The 22844-nt window shown below is 39.1% G+C and overlaps 1 protein-coding gene across 12 annotated transcripts in view; it reads left to right on the plus strand.

Moving 5' to 3' along the window:
• The window catches only part of TTLL5 (tubulin tyrosine ligase like 5), a 275259-nt gene that overhangs the window by 6557 nt on the left and 245858 nt on the right, over window positions 1-22844 (plus strand). For all 12 annotated transcript variants that reach the window (XR_010405275.1, XR_010405277.1, XR_010405276.1 and 9 more), the window contains exons 3-6: window positions 985-1097; window positions 12842-12924; window positions 14529-14635; window positions 21608-21738. Coding sequence is in view for 9 of the 12 variants with exons in the window: in XM_064571392.1 (XP_064427462.1) it covers window positions 985-1097; window positions 12842-12924; window positions 14529-14635; window positions 21608-21738 (434 nt within the window). In the remaining 3 variants the exon portion in view is untranslated. The remainder of the gene's footprint in view (window positions 1-984; window positions 1098-12841; window positions 12925-14528; window positions 14636-21607; window positions 21739-22844) is intronic.

Here is a 22844-nt window from a genome sequence, read left to right on the forward strand (position 1 = left end):
TTGTATTAATTTTGGGTTCCTAGCTCAGAATCTTAGGATGGGTTATCAAATTGGCTTAAAAAGGGACGATGGGGTGTAAAAGGGTGTATAAATTATTGTGAATGTGATATATTAGTTAGGATTCTTTATGTTTGCTGGGGGTTAAAACATAACTTGTCCTAAATAATAAAGGGAATTTAAAATTTTTTTTTTAAAGATTTTATTTATTTATTTGAGAGAGAGACAATGAGAGACAGAGAGCACGAGAGGGAAGGGGGTCAGAGGGAGAAGCAGACCCCCCGCTGAGCAGGGAGCCCGATGCGGGACTCGATCCCAGGACTCCAGGATCATGACTTGAGCCGAAGGCAGTCGCTTAACCAACTGAGCCACCCAGGCGCCCGAATTTTAAATTTTATTTTAAAGATTTTTTTCCCACTGTCCCCCATAAAGGGAATTTATTAACTCCTATTTAGGAAAGGCTTGATTCTGCAACTCCACATTTGCCTCTCAGGATCTCATTTTTCTCATTCTTCCAGTGGGGTTCCCACTGACTTCCTCCTTTACCTGTAGTTCCAGGCTTTCCTTTCAAGGTCACAAAATGACAGTTGAACTTACATACCTCATTCTCTTATACCATCCAGGGGAAGAGGCCATCTCTCCTGTCGCTGCTATAGAAGAGAAAGAAAGCACCTCTTTCTCAGAGGGTCTCACAACATATCTTCTGACACTCACTGGCTACATTGCTCATTCCTGATCCACCAACTAGAACTGAGGGGTGGAAGGCCCCGATTGGCTGAGGCCAATCAAAGCCCATCCCTGCAGCAGGGATGGAGTTAATCTTAACTAGACCCCATGACTAAGCATGGGAGCTGAATGGTTTCCCATGGGGCATTTGGGATTCTTGTTCTAGGAGGAGGGAAAGTTGCTAAGTGGCAAACCACAGTGATCTGCTTCAGTCTTAATTCAGATTCTGAGCTGTCAATTAATAAAAGCCTTTTGTTACAGCTGTAGGGATCATCCGTGTATCATGTGGACTGGAGGCTGCCGGAGAATTCCAGTTTTGGTGTTCCATGCTGAGGCTATTCTGACAAAGGACAACAATATTCGAGTAATTGGAGGTAGGTGTGGCCTCCCCCATGGCGGGCAGGTCTGGGCATGGCCCCGGTAACCTCGTCTTACAGAAGTTGATATCACATGTAAATAGGAAAAGGGCCTTGGTCATGAGAAAAATCTCATGATTTTTTTTTATACTTCAGGACTATTTGGAATTTCTTAAATTTTTTGCATCTTAAATTGCTTTTCTTTTTTGAATTTTTTCCTTCAGAATTATGTGTGCATGTGTTACTGTTATTTTTTATGATGAAAGACAACAAAATGTACCCTTTTAAACATTTTAGAGTGTATACCTAAGTGGAATTTAGTACAAGTCACAGTGTTGTACAATCCACAGCACTGTCTAGTTCCAGAACGTTTTCATCATCCTAAAATAAACCCTATTTCCATTAAGCAGTTACTCCCTATGAGCCCTTACCCCAGCTCATAGTAACTGCTCATCTACTTTCTGTCTCTTTCGATTTGCATGTTCTGGATATTTCATACAAATGTACTCATACAATATGTAGTCTTTTGTGTCTGGCTTTTTTCACTTAGCATAATGTGTTCAAGGTCCATCCATGTTGTAACATATATCAATACTTCGTTCCTTTTCATGGAGTACCATATTTTGTTTATCCATTCACCAGTTGATTGATCGGTTGCTGTTTGTTTCCACCTTTTGGCTATTGTGAATAGTGCTGCTCTGAAGATTCACATACAAGGTTTTGTTTGAACACCTGTTTTTAATTCTTTTGGGTCTCTACTTAGGAATGGAATTGCTAGGTCTTTTGGTAATTCTATGTTTAGCTTATTACAGACCTGCCAAGGGATAGAATAGTGACTGCACAATTCTACATTCCCACCAACAATGTAGGAGAGTTCCATTTTCTCCACATCCTCACTGACATTTGTTATTTTCTGTTCTTTAGATTATATCTCTGCTAGTGGGTGTGAAGTGGTATCTTATTGTGATTTCGATGTTCATTTCCCTAATGACTGATGACATTGAGCATCTTTTCATGTGCTTCTTGGTTATTTGTATATCTTCTTTAGAGAAATGTCTAGTCAAAGCCTTTGCCTATTTTTTTTTTTTTTAAAGATTTTATTTATTTATTTGACAGAGAGATAGCGAGAGCAGGAACACAAGCAGGGGGAGTGGGAGAGAGAGAAGCAGGCTTCCCGCCGAGCAGGGAGCCCGATGTGGGACTCGATCCCAGGACCCTGGGATCATGACCTGAGCCGAAGGCAGACGCTTAACGACTGAGCCACCCAGGCGCCCCTATTTTTTTTTTTTTTAATAGGCTCCACATCCCCAGCATGGAGCCCAATGCAGGTTTGAATTCATGATCCTGAGATCAAGACCTGAGTGAGCTAAGATCAAGAGTCGGACGCTTAACTAGCTGAGCCACCCAGGCACCCTGCCTTTATCTGTTTTTGAGTTGGGTTGTTTGACTTTTTGTTGTTGAGGTCGAAGAGTTCTTTATGCATTCTAGATACTAGACTCTTATCAGATATATGATTTCCAAATTCTTTTTCCTATTCTCTGGTTTGTCTTTTTACTCTCTTGATAGTGTTTTCTCATAAGCAAAAGTTTTTCATTTTGATGACTTGCAGTTTATTTCTTCTTTTATTGCTTATGCTTTTGGTGTCATATCTAAGGAACCATTGCCTAATCTAAGGTCATAATCCTTATGCTTTCTGCTAAGTTTTATAGGTTAAGTGCTTACATTTAGAGCTAAATGGTCTTTGATCCATTTTGAGTTAATTTTTTTATATAGTGTGAGGGTAAGGGTCCACCTTCATTCTTTTGCATGTGAATATCCAATTGTCCTGGCATGATTAGTTGGAGACACTATTCTTTCCCTATTGAATAGTCTTGGTGCTGTCATTGGAAATCAGTTGACTTGGATGTATGGTTTTATTTCTAGATTCTTTTTTTTTTTTTAATTTTTATTTATTTATTTGACAGAGGGAGAGACAGCGAGAGAGGGAACACAAGCAGGGGGAGTGGGAGAGGGAGAAGCAGGCTTCCCGTTGAGCAGGGAGCCCAATACGGGGCTTGATCCCAGGACCCTGAGATCATGACCCAAGCCAAAGGCAGACGCTTAATGACTGAGCCACCCAGGTGCCCCTTTATTTCTAGACTCTTAATATCCCATTTATCTTTATGTTTATCTTTATATCAGTGCCACATTGTTTTGATTACTATACCTTTGTACTAAGTTTTAAAATTGGGTTGTTGAGTCCTTTAACTTTATTCTCCTTTATCAAGATTTTTTTGGCTATTTAGGATCCCTTGCAATTCCATATGAATTTTGGGATCAGCTTTTTCATTTGTGCAAAGAGGGTGTTGGGCTTGTGATGGGGAGTATATTGCTGTCTTAGTATTAAGTCTTCCAGTCTGTAAACATGGGATGTTTTGTCATTTATTTAGATCATCTTTAATTTTTTTAGCAATGTTTTGTAGTTTTCAGTGTGTAAGTTTTAGAGTTCCTTGGTTAACTTTATTCCTAATTATTTTATTCTATTTGATGCTACCATAAATGGAATTGTTTTTTCAATTTCATTTTTGAGTTATTCATTGCCAGTGTGCATAAATACAGCTGATTTTTATATGTTGATCTTGGATCCTGAAACCTTGCTGAACTCATTTATTAGCTTTAATAGTTTGTGTGTGTGTGTGTGTGTATTCTTTAGCATTGTCTATATATAAGATCATGTCATCTGCATGTAGAGATTTTACTTCTTCCTTTCCAACCTGGATGCCTTTTATTTCTTTTTCTTACCTAATTGCTCTGGCTAGAACTTCCAGTACAATGTCAAATAGAAGTGGTAAAAGTGGGCATCTTTCTCTTTCTTGTTTCTGATCTTAGAGGGAAAGCTTTCAGTCTTTCACTGCTCAGTATGATGTTAGCTGTGGGTTTCATAATGCCCTTTATCATGTTCAGGAAGTTTCCTTCTATTCCTTTGGTGTTTTTATCATGCAAGGGTGTTGGATTTTGTTAAATGCTTTGTCTGCATTTGTTGAGATTTTTTTTCTTCATTCTATTAATGTGGTATATTACACTGATTGACTTGTATGTTGAACCATACTTGCATTCCTGAGATAAATCCCACTTGGTCATGGTATAATCCTTTTAATATGCTGCTTGATTTGGTTTGCTGTTATTTTTTTGAGGGTATTTGCATCTGTACTCATAAGGGATTTTGATCTGTAGTTTTCTTGTGATGTCTTTATCTGGATTTGGTATCAGACTAATGCTGGCCTTATATAATGTGTTCCCTCCTCTTCTTTGGAAGAGTTTGAGAAGGATTGGTGTTAATTCTTTAACTGTTTGATAGAATTCACCAGTGAATCCATGTAGTCTGGGCTTTTCTTTATTGGGAGGTTTTTGATTACTGATTCAACTTCTACTTGTTGTATGTCTATTCATATTTTGTATTTTGTATTGACACAATTTTGGTAATTTGTGTGTTTTTAGTTTTTGTCCATTTAGTTTATCTAATTTCTTGGCATATAATTATTTTTAGTATTCTTTTATTTATTTGTTTTTCATAGTATTCTTATGTAATCCTTTTTATTTCTGTAAGGTCAGTAGTAATGTCCCGTTTCATTTCTCATTTTAGTAATTTGAATCTTTTCTCCTTTTTTCTTAGTCTAACTAAAGGTTTGTCAATTTTGATCATTTTAAAGAGCCAACTTCTAATTTTGCTTATTTTTTCTATTGTTTTTTATCCTCAATTTCATTTATCTCTAATCTTCTGTGATATTAAGCAGTGCTCTGAATTCTAGGTTAGCCTGTAGCTATCTTCAGAGGTTACAGTACCATGGATCTGAACTGCTGTGTGATATAGTGGAAAGAGTCTATACGTGGTTTCTCAGTCATTGGTTCAAATCCCAGCTTTGGCATTTACTAGCTGTGAGTCTGGGGCAAATCATTTAAACTCTCTCAACCTGTTTTAGTATTAGTTAGGTGGAGATAATAGCTATTTTGCAGGCATTGTAAGAATTAATGAGATCATTTAATATTTGGCATATAGTGGGCACTCAAAATTTGTGCTATTTACTCTACTTGTTGAATAGGATCTGTTCTACTGTGAAATGACTTTAAGGTCTGTTCTTGCCCCATAATAAGGCAGGAGTTCAGAGGACAGTCAACACCTGCTTCTGGGATTTGAATCCTTCCTCCCCAAGGGTTGTGTTCTAATCCCCTCAGCAAGTTGCTAGGTTACTACTTAAAGGGATATGGTTCATTCATGTTCTCTGAATTTGGAGGAACTGAAGATTTGCTAACATTTGCAAAGAAACTTCCTCTCAATATAATTGGAGTCAAACATCAAAGGTAGGTAAAAACAACAGAAGTAAATAATCTCCCCCAAACATACTTCTTTTGGTCTGCTTGTCACAAAAATGAATCTCTGTATTCCATGCCAATAAGCAGACTTTTTTAGAGTACCTGACATTTATTAGAAATTAGTATCCATCAGTGTTGTCATCCTGTTGTTCAAGCAGTCCCTGTGTTTTTATTTTTTTATTTTTTAAAGATTTATTTATTTATTTGAGAGAGCGAGAATGAGAGAGAGTACATGAGAAGGGGGGAGGGTCAGAGGGAGAAGCAGGCTCCTCGCTGAGCAGGGAGCCCGATGTGGGACTCGATCCCGGGACTCCAGGATCATGACCTGAGCCGAAGGCAGTTGCTTAACCAACTGAGCCACCCAGGCGCCCAGTCCCTGTGTTTTTAGAACTTGTGTCTTTTTTTTTTCCCTTTACACATTCTTGTGATTAAAGAAAAAGCCGCTGAACTTTTTCTCAAACTTTGTTTTTGAATTTTCTGTACCTTTCTGATTCTTTGAGGTTTCATAATTTTCTAGACCCTCCTTTATGAAAAGAACAATTTTTAAAAAAGATTTACTTACTTATTTTAGAGAGAGAGAGAGTGCAAATAGGGAAGGGCAGAGGTGGAGAGAGAGAGAGAGAGAGAGAGAGAGAGAATCTCCAGCAGACTCCCCACTGAGCACAGAGCCTGACGTGGGGCTCTATCCCAGGACCCTGAGATCATGACCTGAGCCAGAGTCAGATGCTTCACCAACTGAGCCATACAGGCGCCCCTGAAAAGAACAATTAGAATGAGTGTTTCCTAGTTGCTGCCTCAGATTTCTGAATTGTTAAATACTCTGGGTCTTTTTTTTTTTTTTTCCCCTCCTCTCTCAAATAGCTGACATACATCTGCTCAGATCATAATCCTGTGTTTAAATCCCCTTGAGAAGTGTTTCTGGGGCATTAGTTATCTTCTGCTGATCTTAGAGCGTTAGATGCCAGCCTTGTTTTTTCTGTTATCTGTTAAATGTTTCATTGAATTTACTGTTAATATTTTTGGTACAGTATGATTTCATATGCTTTATTTGTGAAATATTCCAGAAATATATTTTTTCCTTACTATCTCCATGTTTTCTTCAAAATTGCATACACTTTGAACATGTAAATGGGATTGCATTTTAGAGACAAGAGAGATAATTTCAGTTTAAGGTAATCTGTTCCTAGAAAGAAACATCATTTTATAAATTGCCTCTAAATGTATCAGCTTTGTAAGTTTGCATTTGTGTAGGCTAGCACTGTCCAATAGAAATATGATACAAGCTAGATATGTAAGTTTTCCAGTGGCCTTATTTTAAAAAGTTAATAGAAATAGGGACACCTGGTGGCTCAGTCGGGTAAGCATCTGCCTTTGGCTTGGTCATGATCCCAGCATCCTGGGATCAAGTCCTACATCGGGCTCCTTGCTCAGCAGGGAGCCTGCTTCTCCCTCTGCCTCTACCCCTCCCCACTGCTTGCGCTCTCTCTCTCTGACAAATAATAAATAAAATCTTAAAAAAAAATATGTGAAATTAGTTTTAATAATATATTTTATTTAATCCAAAATATCACTTCCACATTTACTCAATATAGAAAAATTCATTAAGATATTTGACATCTAGGGGCACCTGGGTGGCTCAGTCAGTTAAGCATCTGCCTTTGGCTCAGGTCATGATCCTGGGGTCTTGGGATCGAGCCCCACGGAGGGCTCCCTGCTCAGCGGGGAGCCTGCTTCTCCTCTCCCTCTGTCCTTCTCCCCCTCCACCCCCCATGCTCTCGTTCTTGCTCTCTGTCTCTCTCTCAAATAAATAAATAAATAAAATCTTAAAAGAAAGATATTTGACATCTAGTATATATTTTACACTATAAGTGTAAAATCTCTGTGGTACAAAATTTTCATCAGAAGTTTTTAATCTGTATTTAGATTTTACAAGTATTGTAGTTGAAAAAGTAAATTCATATGTTCAGGTTGTTCCAAACAAGTTTTCCAAATACTGAATCAAGTGTCAGTTTTCAAATTTAAATTTAAATTAATAAAGTTAAAATTAAAAATTCAGTTCCTTGGTCACACTAGTTAACATTTCTTTCTTTCTTTTTTTTAGAGAAGGAGAGAGAGAGAGAAAGGGAGGTAAGGAGGGAGGAACAGAGGGAAAATCTCAGGCAGGCTCCACATCCAGGGCTGAGCCCCATACAAGGCTGATCTGACGACCCTGACATTATGATATAAACTGAAATCAAGAGTCAGACACTTAACCGACTGAGCCACCCAGGCGCGCCCCACACTAGTTACGTTTCAGGTGCTCGGTAGTTATACGTGGCTAGCAACTACCATATTCAACAGTACAGGTATAGACCTCATTTTCTGACAGTAAGGCAAAGCTACACTGTATTGCCATTGAAAGGGTTATTCTTATATTCTAAAAGTAGAAAAAAAAAAGTCCGTTTTATCTTCATTCTAGTTTCCCAGGCTATTTTTGTCCAAACCTCTTAGGGCATGTCATCACTCCCTAGGTGCTTCTGTGCTGACAGAGTATTGGTTTCTTGTTTTAATTTGCTCTGTTGCTGCCAGTCCTGGAATTTGCCAGAAGTCCTAGCACTTTAGGTTGCCTCCTGATGCACACAGGAGTGGTTGGAGAAGAGGAAATTCTGTAGTCTCATGGTAGAATGGATGCAGTGCATGTTCAGAGGCTCAGATAGCAGATGTTTGGCAGTTTGCTAGTCGGACCAATACCACGCCCTGCTTCTTGTTTTTATATGGAAGGAAGTACGGATAAGGTGGTTATTTCTTGGGCAGTGGGACTGGTTCAGTTTATAGTTGCAAGCCTCCATTTGACTCTTGCCATGGGAGCAGAGCCCAGGGTTGCCAGGTCTTTCAAGTGAAGCCCAGAAATTGAGATTTTTATATGAATTCTTTCAATTTTAAAAGATTAGCGACTAATTCAGTTTTATGTTTAAAACACCACAAAGAATGAACAAACCATGTCTGCAGGCTGGATTTGGCCCTTGGGTCACCAGTTTATAACTGGTTATCAGCATTATTGGACACAGGGCTGTTGGACACAGAATATGAATGTGAGTTAAAATCCCCAGCAATCACACTTGATTTATGTCATTCCACCCTGTCTTTCTTGCACTCCCCTTTTGGAACATGCACAGTGTATCAGAGTTGGGTTATAGTTAGTTGGTATGGATTAGAAGCAGTTGGTCACTGCTTACGACTTACACACTGTGAGTATTGTGTCACTGAGTGTAGTGATGATTGCATTTTTCTTCTATGTTAGGAAAAGTAGGAGAAAGAGTATTAATAGCATTTTTGTTTTTACTTTTTTTTTTTTTTTACAATTTTTAATATTTTTTAAAAAATTTTTTACTATGAGCACTGGGCGTTATATGCAACTAATGAATCATTGAGCACTATACCTGAGACTAAGGATGTACTATATGTTGGCTAATTTAAATAAAAAAAGAAAAAAATTTTTACTATGTAGCAACAAGTGTTCTAAAAGTTATACGCATATTAACTGATGTAGTGCTTACAACTACCCCATGAGGTAAGTACCTTTATTATCAACACCATTTGACAAGGGGGGGAAATTGACCATAGAGAAATAATTTACTCACGATTACAGGCAGGAAGTGGTAGAGCCTGGATTTGAGCCCTTGGCAGTTCCACTTATCATTTCCCCTTCCTCCCTAGTCCCCGGCTAATCATTCTCTGTTTTTCTGCATGCCTTAGTGACTCCCTTCCCCAGGGCCTGGTACTGTGAGGCGAGCGTTGCAGAACAGGCGTGGAATCAGGCACACTTCTGGTCTCCAGCATGGATGATGCTTTGGCTTTTACCTGTACAGAAATGGATATGTCGGTGATCACAGTTATCATAATGAAGAGACCTGACTTTCTTTCACTTCCTAAACATTCAATCTAAAAAAATTAAAAACCTTTTGACAAGCTCTAAGAATAGTACTTTCGTTGAATGGATGTATACTCTTTCCCTGTGCTCACCAGCTGTTAATGTTTTGTCTTGTTTCTTGTCATTTGAGAATTAGTTCAAATACTTTGTACCTTAATGCTTTATTCAGCAGTGTCACCTAAGCACAAGGGCATCCTCTGTATAACCACAGTACTGAGATGACACTCAAAAGGTCTGCCATTGGTAAAATACTCTAGTATATGGTGCTTATGCACATTTCCCCAATTGTTCCAGTTTTGACCTTTATAGCTGTTATTATTTTTCTAAAATCTAAGACTAAATCAAAGATTGTATATAGTTTTCGTATTTCTCTTCTAATTTCCCAGACTTTGTGTGTGTCTGCGTGTGTCTTTCATGGCACTGACATTTTTAGAGATTTCAAGACTAGTTGCTTTGCAGATGTCCTTAAGTTTGGGCGTGTCTGATTGTTTCTATGTGTTTAGATTCAGGTTTAAAAATTTTGTAAGACTATCACTTAGTGCAGTTGTGTCCTCAGTGTATCACATTAGGAAGGATGTGATATTATTATATTGCGTTATTGGTGATGGCAGATTTCTCATTGAGATAATGTTCACCAGATTGCTTCATCGGAGGGGTGCCTTTCTCCTTTGTTACAAGCATTCTCTGGAAAGATGTTTGGAGATGCATGAATATTCTGTTTCCCAGTAGTCTCTCACTCATTGGTATCAATTGATTTTAGTCTGAACTAAAATGAACTTTAGTCTGAACTTTTACAATTTTTGTAAAATGCTGATTTTCTTTTTCTTTCCTTCTACATTTATTAGCTGGATTTTCTGTAAATAAGAGCTTTCCCTTCTATAGGAGGCAGAATAATGGTCCTCGCCAAGATGTCTACCTTCTAATCCCCAGAACCTGTGAAAATGTTACCTGACATGGCAATGGAAAATTGAGGTTGTAGGTGGAATTAAGGTTGCTAATCAGCTAACCTTAATCACAAGGGTCCTTTAAAGTAGGAGGAGGCAGGGCACCTGGGTGGCTCAGTCGGTTAAGTGTCTGCCTTCTGCTCAGGTCATGATCCTAGGGTCCTGGGATCAAGTCCCCCATCGGGCTCCCTGTTCAGCAGGGGGCCTGCTTCTCCCTCTCCCTGCCGCTCCCCCTGCTTGTGCACGCTCTCTCTCTCTCTGTCAGATAAATAAATAAAATCTTAAAAAAAAAATAAAGTAGAAGGAGGCAGACGAGGAGTCAGATGGATGCTATGAGAGAAGGACTAGACCCACTGTTGCTGGCTTTGAAAATAGAGGAAGGAGACAATAAGCCATGGATTGAGGGCAGCCTCTAGAAGCTGAAAAAGGAAAAGAGCCTATAGAAAAGAATGCAGCCCTGCTCTTGCCTTGATGACATCTGGGTCAGACTCCTGACCTACAGAAATAATCAGACAATGAATTTGTGTTGGTTAAGGCGCTAAGTGTGTGGTAGTTTATTTTAGCAGCGATAGAAAACCATTGTACCTTCTTACCTTCTTATCAGTGTGTGGACTCATTAGTAAGGGCGTTATAGTCTCTCTGTCATATTCATGTTTATGTTGAAATTGTCTTAAATTTGGCCACTGAGATCTTTGTGACAGGTTCCCTATCCAGAAAGTGAGCACTTTCTTCTTTTTTGGCAGAACAAAATATTGCAGGCCTATCTTGTGCTTTCCCTCCCCACCTTGGAGTCAGAACACCAACTCTTAAGCAGTGCACTGTTTCTTACATTCTACTCTGGGCCGAAGCAAACACCTAGGATCCTGAACTGTTTTTTTCTTACAACAGTATTGCAAAGGCAACATAATAGTGATTGATTATTGGGGAAACCCTGTAACTGGACTTTAGAAGTTTGCCACAAGAATGAGAAATATGGAGTGTCTGGCCTTTTCATTCCAATCTTTCTGTGTCTGCTTTGCATGGTGTTCCTGCCAGGACTGGGCAAGTAGCAACAGGGATTTATGGATATTTTCACATAAATTCATAAAAAGGTGTGCTTCTCTTTGACTGTAGAGGCTGAATTTTGTTCTAAGGCCTGTTCATAAGTTTCTGTATTATTCTTATTCAGAAAGTATTCAATATGCGGTCCTTTAAAAAAATTATTCTGCAGATGGGGCGCCTGGCTGGCTCAGTCAGTGGAGCATGTGACTCTTGATCTCAGGATCGTGAGTTTGAGCCCCACATTGGGCACAGAGATTACTTAATTAAAAAAAAATTTAGGGGCACCTGGGTGGCTCAGTCAGTTGGGCGTTTGCCTTCTGCTCAGGTCATGGTCTTGGAGTCCTGGGATATAGCTCCGCGTTGGGTTCCCCGCGCAGTGGGGAGTCTGCTTCTCCCTCTTCCTCTGCCTCTCCCCCCCCACCCTCGTGCTCCTGCGCAGGCACGCGCTCTCTCTCAAATAAATAAAGTCTTTAAAAAAATCTTTAAAAATAATTGTTCTGTAGAATTTTTAGCTAATTTTCTCAAACAATTTGTAGGGATGCATAGAAAGAGATTGCCTTTCATGGGCCAGACTAAATGTTAGTCTTTGGGGATATATAGAAATCTCACATGATTACAGACTTTTGTCTTAGGCAGAGGTGACTATGCTTACAGGACCTGGCAGGAAACGTGAGTGGGTGAAGCACGGTGCGGGGACTGTGCTGAACTAGAGCACGGGAGCCTGTCCTGAAGGGAGCACTTGTGCTCCCCTCTCATGCTATTTCTCTGTCTCTCAAATAAATAAGTAAATAAAATCTTTAAAAAAAAAAAAAAAGGAGTCTTAAAAGAAAAAAAAAAGAATCACTGGTAACCAGCATCACTGAACACAGAGGGCTATTTAGAGCAAGGGTTCTTAGCCTTTTTCTGCAGTGGACCAAATGTGCAATGGCGGTGTGGGGAAGCCTGTGGGTCTGTTCTTCAAATAATGTGTTTTAAGTGTATAAGGAAATATATAGGCTTATAAACAAAATCAATTGTATTGAAACAGAATTATCAAAATATTTCTTAAAAACTAAGTTTGTGACATATATGCATTTTTATTTGTGCATTATAGAACATGATCTAGTGGAAGGTGTGTTCACTAGCCATAACTTTTAAATGTCGTGAGAAGTGATATTTTGAGATAACTGTAACAACAGTAAAATAATATTAAAATACCTGGCATGTACAGGTGGCGGGGTCACAGGCATTGCTAGCACTGCTCTGCTTTGTGCCTACTTTCGTAATTGAATGTAATGTTAAATGTCAACTAGAAGTGAAAACAGATGTCATTTTGTCCCCCATCCAGATGTCGTAACCCCCAGTGAATCTCAGGTTAAGAACCCTTGGCCCAAAGTAATCTGCAGCCTGCTTATAGTAGCATAAGGGGAGCAGTATATGTTATCGAGTATCATTAAGCAAGCCACCATTGTACACTTTAGGTTTGTCTCTACAGTTAACTTTCTGGTTACTGAATTTGATTCTGTGTTTTTCTTTAGAACGTTATCATTTGTCTTACAAAATTGTGCGAACAGATAGTCGCCTGGTACGCAGCATTCTGACAGCCCATGGATTTCATGAAGTAAGCTCATTTTTACTATCTCACCTGGTCTGCTCTAAAGCTGAAAATCCTAGCCACCTGACTACCAGTTAACAGGGCAGCTCTAGAAGGTACATGGGACCTATGCTTAGTGATAATGCAGAGCTTGCATTGAATTTTTGAGTAGCTTTATCAGTTTCTCCTTGAAATACATAGAAAACATTTTCACAGGATTTCTCTCTCTCTCTCTCCCTCCCTCTCTCTCTCTTCTTTCTCGCTCTTTTTTTTTTTTTTTTTTTAAGATTTTATTTATTTGTGAGAGAGAGAATGAGAGACAGAGAGCATGAGAGGGAGGAGGGTCAGAGGGAGAAGCAGACTCCCTGCTGAGCAGGGAGCCCGATGTGGGACTCGATCCCGGGACTCCAGGATCATGACCTGAGCCGAAGGCAGTCGCTTAACCAACTGAGCCACCCAGGCGCCCTTCTTTCTCTCTTTTAAACAAAAAAACCCCACACATTTTTCTTGCTATGATTTTAGGGTTGGGGTAGAGACAGAGTTGCCCATAAGGAATTGTCTGATACCTAATTAAGATTCTTTGATTGCAAGCAACACAAACAGATTCTGCCTACTTAAACCAAAAACAATTTGTGGGTAAGTTATACATAGCGTAGGTAGCAGAATCAGAGGAAGGGTTGAAAAGGCAGGCCTTTGGAAAGAGAGAGCCTGGGACAGTCTTGGGGATCTGGGAACAGGAATCAGGACTGTCTCCTCAAGGCACTCCTATAGAAGTGACTCAACTCCATTCATTGTCCTTGTGCCTTTCTTCACTGAAGAATCACATTCTGGAGATAGTATGACTGGTCCAGCTTGGGTCATGGATCCACTCCTTGCAAGGGGTGGGGTGGGTAGTGTGACTGGCAGTCTTTTAAAACCAAGTAGTATGTTATTCCCAAAGAAAATTGGGGAAATTGGGATATTGATATCAAAGGGACAGGCAAAAATGCTGGGCAGACTTACCCTGTAGATATTTTGAAATAATTAATAAAAGTCTGGTTGCTAGCTCCTTATCTTAGGTTGAGGTTTGAAATAGACATTTTGAGGACGTTCTGATACTAGTTTATATCCTGTCTTGCTGTTTTATCTCCAGGGCCTAACATGGTACGTATCCCATGATAGGCACCAAGTACGTAATTGTTGAATGAATAGACAAATCAATGTTATGAATGTATGAATGAATGAATGGAGGGATGATATTCTAAGTTAGTTTGCTACCACAAGGTTTTAGTTTTGATCAAGACTTTATACCCATCATCTGCAGGGACATAAGGACACTCTGAGAAGGGAGTTGTGGGGTTGAATCCTCTTCTCATACTTTGATATGCAAGAATGTTAAGAGACATCACAGACTTCTATAGAAGGATTCATTTATTCTACTTTTTGCATCTGGGATTTCCCCAACTGTCCCATTGTTTATACTTGATCATCCCCGTGTTCTTTATACTCAGTTTTTATTTTATTAGGCTTACATACTAACTGGACACCCACTGTGCTATGTAGGTGAAAAATCTCTATGGCTTTTCTTGCCGTCTCTCTTTTTCGAGAGGGGCTATCTCTGATGTTTTTTTAATCTTTTTATCTGCCCTCAGGTTCACCCAAGCAGCACTGACTATAACCTAATGTGGACAGGATCCCACCTGAAGCCCTTCTTACTTCGCACCCTCTCTGAAGCACAAAAGGTTAATCACTTTCCCAGGTAATGCTCTTGTAGCTACTTTGCTCCATTTAAAGGTGCCTGACATTGGGCATGTAGCCAGCAGAGATAATTAATGTCCTTAAAAAAAGAAGTCTGTGATATAGGGCAGCAGTCTGCAAATCAAACTGAGGTGTTCACGTCCATAAGCATATATTATATGAAGCCTCTCCAAGGACTGTGTAGACATGGATGGTCCTAAAGGAGACTGTTTCTGGATTGCAAATACCGTAGGTTCTCTTTCTTAAAATTGAGCAGCTTGAGAGCCCTTCATATGGATGGGTTCTCCCTTCTCACCTCCTTTTTTCACAGTTACTATTTTCCCCTTTATAAAACAGTGGCCCTTTAGAATCTTAATATGGTGCATTGTCCTTGGGTGCAAACATTTCCAGGGTTCTAAACAAAAGTACCAAAAAAAAAAAAAAAAAAGATGTTGAATTGAATTCTGGTAATGACAAATTACCAGACAGGACAGTCATGGTGGTGATTTCCATTTCTTTACTTTTAATGGAACTAGAGGAGGACATAATCAGGTTGTCAGCTGATAGACTATTAATTTTAATTTTTAGTGATAGATCATCTTGTGACTTTCTGACACAGAACTAGGAAGCTGTTCAAAGACTTGAGTGTCATTGTGATAGAAAACTCCTTGCAATCACATTGTTAACGGCAGCCTAGAGAGGCAATGCTGCCTAGTGGCCAGAAGCATAGGCTCTGTAATCAATTACCTGGGCCCAGATCCCAGCTCTGCTGAGTGACCACCAAACATGACCTTTCTGAGCATCAGTTTCCTCGTTGGTAAAAAGATGTTGCCAATGACACAGACTTCATGGGACTGTTGTGAGGGTTTAATCTATCAGGATCTAAGATGTTTAGAACAGTGCGTGCCTGTCACATAGTAAACACTGTAGAAGTCTTAGCTACTGTTTTTGTGACCAGAGTTTCTTAGTATTTTCATCCATGAAAAAGAAAATAGGAATAAAATTGATGCTGAAACGCTACCTTATTCTGGCAGTCATACTCAACCATGGAGAGATAGATAGATAGATGACCAACTCATCTGATGAAGAGAAGGAAGTCCAGTACAAATTTTTTTATTTGGTCAGTGGTTATGTTTTATTTTATTTCCAGGACTTATGTCCTACATAATATTCTTATGTACTTAGGCTAACAGGTTTTATTTTCAGTTACCTTATATGCTTTTCTCATTTTTATCTAATGAAGTTTCTTTCTTGATTTTTCAATTCTGTTGTCTTATATCTCATCACCATGTGTAAGTACCTGGCCTGTGTCAAATAGTTTCTTCATAATTTGGGATAAATGTTTGTTTTGAGTCTTCATAACAAGTTCCAGTTTTATTTGATGTCTCAGCTTCATTTGCAGAGATTTTTAAACCTTATTTTAATTTAAACCAGTTTAATTTAAACCAATTTAAACCTTATTTTCTCCCTCATCGTCTGGAAGATGTGAATTTGGTATTCTAAATGTGTGACTCGATGATTGAAGTGAATCAGATGCATCTATTTTCAACAGGCATTTAAAGAGTCCTTGAAATAGCCCACACTAGAGTCTGCATTCCAAATTCATGTTAGTAGTATATTCTTTATTTTAATAGTTTCTGAAATACTCCCGTAGGTATATAGGAGTTCTCTCTCAGTTTAGACTCATCAGTATTAATAAATTTGATCCTATCTTTTCTTGAGTGCTGCTTGAATGTACTACCCTTGCGTGTTTGAGCACATTAACAACCCGTTATTTAGGTGCACTGTGTCTCGTGGCTTCTGCTATGTTTCTCCTGTTTGCATCCAAAGACTTGAACTCACATGCAAGAGGAATTCAAGAACTTCAAACATTTCCAATATGATTGTCAACTCTTTTTTTTTTAATAAGATTTTTTATTTATTTATTTGACAGAGAGAGACACAGCGAGAGAGGGAACACAAACAGGGGGAGGGGGGAGGGAGAAGCAGGCTTCCTGTGGAGCAGGAAGCCCAATGCAGGGCTCGATCCCAGGACCCTGGGAGCATGACCTGAGCCAAAGGCAGATGCTTAACGACTGAGCCATCCAGGCGCCCCGTCAACTCTTTCTTAATACGATTTTTTAACTTTTTATTTTAAGTAATTTTAGACTGCTAGAAAAGTTGCAAAAATATTATAGTTACTCTATCTTTTACCTTGTTCTGACATTAACATCAGTTATAACCGTGGCATAATTATCAAAATGGAGACTTTAACATTGGTATAACATACATTTTAATCAAAATTTATCATATTTATGGTGTTTTGATGAATTGTGTACTACAATAGTTGCAATGATAGTCAGTCCAGCATAAGTAGTTTATAGCCGAATGATCCCAGGAAATTTGAAAATAATGCATATTAATTGACATGCATATTTTATTATAGAGAAGGTATGCTATGATATAAAAGACCTGCAAGCATTAAATATGTTCTATGAGGCTAAACCATTCTTTGGGGGAAATGGCATGGAATAAGTAAAAGCAAGGGTGATTGGGAGATGATTCCTGCGTGGGAGTATAAAGGAGGCTTTTGGGGTGCTCACGCAGGTGACCAAATTCATCATGCTTTGCATTTGTGATTTGTATACTTTTTTGCATATATATTACCTTCAGTAAAAAGTGTATTATATAAAGTGAAAAAGGTATTGACAGAAAAGAGCTTTCTCTTTGATAATATTTTTAAAATGTATGCTGGCTGTTGAATCCTGATGTTATTTAGGTTCCCTGGAATATACTTAAAAGGGTAGTGTTAGGGTTTTATTTTAAAATAATATTTATCATTCATTGGCTCATTTGGGACAATTTAAGTTGTTTTTTTTTTTTTTTAAGATTTTATTTGAGAGAGAGAATGAGCAAGGGAGAACACAAGCAGGGGGAGTGGGAGAGGGAGGAGCAGACTTCCTGCTGAGCAGGGAGCCCAATGTGGGACTCAGTCCCAGGACCCTGGGATCATGACCTGAGATGAAGGCAGACGCTTAACTGCCTGAGCCACCCAGATGCCCCAATTTAAATTTTTGATGAAGAATCTTAGGTGTCAATTAAAAGATACATAGTTTCCCAAAATTTGCATAGGGAGCATCAAGCAAAAGCATTTGGAGACCACTAGGATTGGGCATCTATAGGAGAATGCATCCTTTTTCTTGTCCTCTCGTCATTATTTCTAACTGATGATAAACATCACTGGGGATCCTTTTTAAAAATATACAATCACAGATCCCATTGCAGATTCAAGGTGTATATTTAAAAAGGTGCATATTTAAAAAGTACCTTCTCCTGGGTGATGGGTATCAAGGAGGGCACGTGTTGTGATGAGCACTAGGTGTTATATGCAACTAATGAATCGAATACTATATCAATACTATATGTTGGCTAACTGAACATAATAAAAAAATAGAAAGTACCTTCTAGGTGCTTAATCTTCCTAGGTCAGTATATGCCTAGAAAGCTATATATTTAAAAAGCACTAGGGTGATTTATATCTGGGAAGTTTGGAAATTACTATTCTAGGCTAAATCAACATTATAGTGTGGACCATCTGTACCAAAATCACCTGGGACACTTGTATAAAATGCAGAATCCTAGACTATTCCAGACTTTTGAGAGATGGGGCCGAGGAACAATAATTTTAAACTTTCCAGATGATTCTTATCTAAAATTTAAGGACCTCTGCTCTACATTTATGAAGAGGACAGTGAGTTTGTGATACCTAGACTTGTCAAAGCTACCTTTGAATTTAAGAAATCATAGTGAAAAATTAGAACAGAGGTATAGACACAGTAAGGTTTTAGTGGTTACAGCAAAGATTCTTAGATGGTTTTATTTATTTGTTTGTTTATTTATTTTTAAAGATTTTATTTATTTGACAGAGCCACAGCGAGAGAGGGAACACAAGCAGGGGGAGTGGGAGAAGGAGAAGCAGGCTTCCCGCCAAGCAGGGAGCCCGACGTGAGGCTTGATCCCAGGACCCCAGGATCATGACCTGAGCTGAAGGCAGACGCTTAACGACTGAGCCACCCAGGCGCCCCTTAGATGGTTTTTAAATAGTGGAACAAACCATAGTGACTAGAAACCAATAGTGGAACTCATGAGTCCAGTTGCGGCTAACTGAAGTGCCTGTTTGTAGTACTCCAGAACATACAGCCTGATAGGTGGCAGTTACCGCCTGAAGTTTATGGTGATCATTTCCTTGGCTTTTCTTTAAAATTTTATCTTTTACGTATCCGTCTTCTAATGATGTAAATTTAGTTGTCAGTGGGATTCTTAACCTAGTGACCTGGGACTTTACTCCAGTAGGCCCATTGTAGTCTAAAATGAAGGTCTATCTTGGATGCTATGTAGGAGAAACATATCAGACCCTTGGTACTTGTTTTACTAATGATGATGCGAGTTCCATATAGTTATATGAGAGGTTGGGCAATTATTGCTGTTAAATATGGGTAAGGTTGCCACATCTTTTATTTTCCTAAATGGTACTGTTTTCAAGTATGCTAACCTTTGCTCAGGCCATGTTTCTCAGAAGGTCACGTCCTCTAGATATCTTTGTGTAAACATTCCCAGAATGCTTTGGGTTTAGAACTTGTTAGTGGGGGTACTAATGTTTTTTCATTATTTGGGTAATCTAGATTTTTTTTGTACTATTAAAGAATTGTGATTCAACTAACATACAACATGTAGTGTTCCTAAAATGTTTCATAATGATTTTTAGTAGTGAATAGTCACAGGCTGCTGATGAAGCTAGAATTTATTTGATGTATTTGGTTTTTGGACCTAGAAAATTTTAATATATTTATCAAAAGTCAAACTTAGAACACTGTCTTTTTTGCTTGTTTATATTTGAAGTTTGTTTTAAAATAGATTTTATACTCATAAAACCCATTTGGCAAAAAGAATCAGATTTAAATATGTATAAAATGTAAAAATTCTAGAAGAAAACATAGGAGGAAATCTTTATGTGCTTGGATTTAGTAAAGATTTCTTAGACATAACAATAAATGCACAATCCATAGGAGAAAAATGTTGATAAACTGGATTTCCTCAAGATTTAAAATGTCTGCTCTTTGAAAGACATTGTTAAGAAAATGAAAAGCCACAGACTGGGAGAAGATATTTGCAAAACACATATCTCATAAGGAATTTGTATCCAGAATGTATAGTGAACTCTCAAACTCAATAATAAATAGCCCCCTTTTTTTTTTCAAAATAGCCTAAAAATATTTGAACAGATACTTCACTGACGAAGATAGACATGAAAAGATGTTCCACATCAGTAGTCAGTAGTGGGATGAGAAATAAAACCACTTGAGGTTGGGGCGCCTGGGTGGCTCAGTTGGTTAAGCATCTGCCTTCAGCTCAGGTCATGATCCCAGGATCCTGGGATCGAGCCCCGCATCGGGTTCCCTGCTGGGCAGGGGGCCTGCTTCTCCCTCTCCCTCTGCTGCTCCCACTGCTTGTGCTCTTCTGCTCTCTCTCAAATAAATAAATAAAATCTTTAAAAAAACAAAAAAACACTTGAGGTACTACTGCCTACCTATTGGAATGGCTAAAAACAAAATGGAAAAACCAGACAACACCAAATGCTGGTCAGGATGCAGTGCAATGGAATGCGGAAACTTTGCCAGTGGAAAATGCCAAACGGTCCAGCTACTTTGGGTCATAGTTGCTTATAAAGTTAAATATATACTTACACATGCGTTAGTGTTAAAACATGTTCACAAATTCCTTGACATTGCCTTCGAAAAGTTGAGCTTAATTTCTGTGTTCTTGGGTGTGAGCTAGCCTTTGTGACTTCTAATGAATAGAGTGTGGCTGAAATGACCGTGTGTCACTTCTGAGACTGTGCCATGAAAGACATGCAGCTCCTTCCTTGTTCCCTTTCCCTCTTGAATCACCTGATCTAGGAGAAACCAGCTGTCACGTCACAAAGATAGTCAGCCTTACAGAAGAATTCACATGGGAGGGAACTGAGGCTTCTTGCCAACAACCAGCCCCATGCGAGAGAGCTATTTGTCAAGTCGGTCCTGCAGCCCCAGTTGAGCCTGATGACCACAGCTCTGGTCAGCGTCTTGACTATAGCCTCATGAGAGACCCTTGGATAAAACTACCCAGCCCTGCTACCCCCACATTCCTGACCCACAGAAACTATAAGATGGAAAATGTTTATCATTATTTTGAGCTGTAGTGTTTTGGCAGTAATTTATAATGCAGCAATAGATAACTAATAGAACTTACTAAACAATCTTACTGAACTTGGCAGTCTCATTCCTGGAGAGATCAGAACTTATGTCCACACAAAAACTTATGTTCTTACAAAAGAATGTACATAATGCTTTTAGTGATTTTATTCATAATCTTCAAAAACTGGAAAGAGCTTACATGTCCATCAACTGGTAAATGGATAAAGAAACTGCAGTCCATCCAAGCAATGGATTACTATTGAGCCCTAAAAAGGAGTGAAATCCAGATGCAGGCAACAACAAGGATGAATCTCAGTTGTTGCCAGTCTCGGGAAAAGGAGCCAGTCTCAAAAAGACACGTATATATGATTCCATGAACTTGACTTTCTGGAAAAGGCAAAATTAGAGGCACAGGAAACAGATGAATGCTTGCCAGGCCCTGGAGGTGATTGGAAGGGTTGACTTCAAAGGGACTGGAGGTAACTTTTTGGGATGCTGGTACTGTTCATGGTGGTGATTATATAATTGCATATGTTTGTTCAAACTCATAGAATTATACACTAAAAAGTATGTCAATTTTACCTCGGTGAATAAATCTGACCAGAGAAATCCATTTTATGAAAATGATTACTCAACTCTGGGGTTGACAAAGTGGTCGATCTAATGTAATCCAGTCCTCGGTACATGTTCTAGCTCCGAACTATGAGCTCTGTAGTATGTGATAACACAGGAAAACCTCGGAGTCAGACTTTACTGAAATGGAAAACTTTTATGATTTTTAGGTCCTATGAACTAACCCGGAAAGACCGACTGTACAAAAACATCATTCGAATGCAGCATACACATGGGTTCAAGGCTTTTCACATCCTCCCTCAGACCTTCCTTCTGCCAGCCGAGTATGCGGAATTCTGTAGTAAGTGTTTGGCTGCAAACGCCCCGACCCTCTGCAACTGGGCTCAGGGCAGTTACCCCAAGGACTAGCTTGAGTCAGTAACTAATTAGAGCTTTTCAGATCCTTAAAACAGTGTGTTTCTTTAGTAAAACGGCTGGAGGGATAACTTTATTTTTTTTATTTATTTTTATTTTTTAAAGATTTTATTCATTTATTTGAGAGAGAGTGAGAGAGAGCACAAGAGGGGTGAGGGTCAGAGGGAGAAGCAGACTTCCTGCTGAGCAGGGAGCCCGATGCGGGACTCGATCCTGGGACTCCAGGATCATGACCTGAGCTGAAGGCAGCTGCTTAACCAACTGAGCCACCCAGGCGCCCCTGGAGGGATAACTTTAAACCTGTTTTTATTCTGATTGTGTCCCTGTAGGTTTATTTTTAGTAAGCTTGTTGCTGGCGTTTCTAGAAGGATACATTGGTGTCATACACCTGTGCCCCTGTCTGGTGCAGAAAGTTTCTTCACTGGCAAGACTTAGTGCCTATGTAAGGATGTATATACTTCTGCACTTGAACTATATGTGCTTCCTTTCTGGCGTCTGTTTTTTTCTTGCCGTTTAAGGAATATTCCTGTCACCTCAATTTCTTGACTTGTGTGACTTATAAAGCACAAGTATCACACATTTTTAGTGTGAGGGTTTAGAGGTACCAGTTAGTCACACTCTCACTGGGAGTTCAGACTAATTGAAGAGTACAGGTGTTATTAGCCAAATAGGGATCTAAATGTCAGCTATCTTGCTGGTAAAGCTAGGTAGGAACATGTGGCTTGCTTCCCAGTCTCAGTGGAAGCTTCTTATTTCTTTTGCCTTGAAGTCAACTATCTTCCCCAGGTCCAAGTAGACGAAATGGGCTATTTCAGACTTTCCTCCCTGGGGGCAGAGCCTGAGTCCGTAGGCGTGGTGCACAGAAGAGGTGTGAGTACAAAGAAGGTGGGAGGCAGGTCTTTTGTGAGAGTCTGAGAAATAATAATAATAAAAGCTAACATGTAACGAACATCTCCTTTCTGTTAGGCCCTCTTCTAAGTGGCATTTCTACTCTGAGGTAGGTACCATTGTTATTCCCAGTTTTACAGATGA

The sequence above is a fragment of the Mirounga angustirostris genome, unplaced genomic scaffold (assembly GCF_029215605.1).
Source record: "Mirounga angustirostris isolate CCGP_5_RB_7025 unplaced genomic scaffold, mMirAng1.0.hap1 SCAF_9, whole genome shotgun sequence".
In the NCBI taxonomy this organism is placed as follows: domain Eukaryota; kingdom Metazoa; phylum Chordata; class Mammalia; order Carnivora; family Phocidae; genus Mirounga; species Mirounga angustirostris.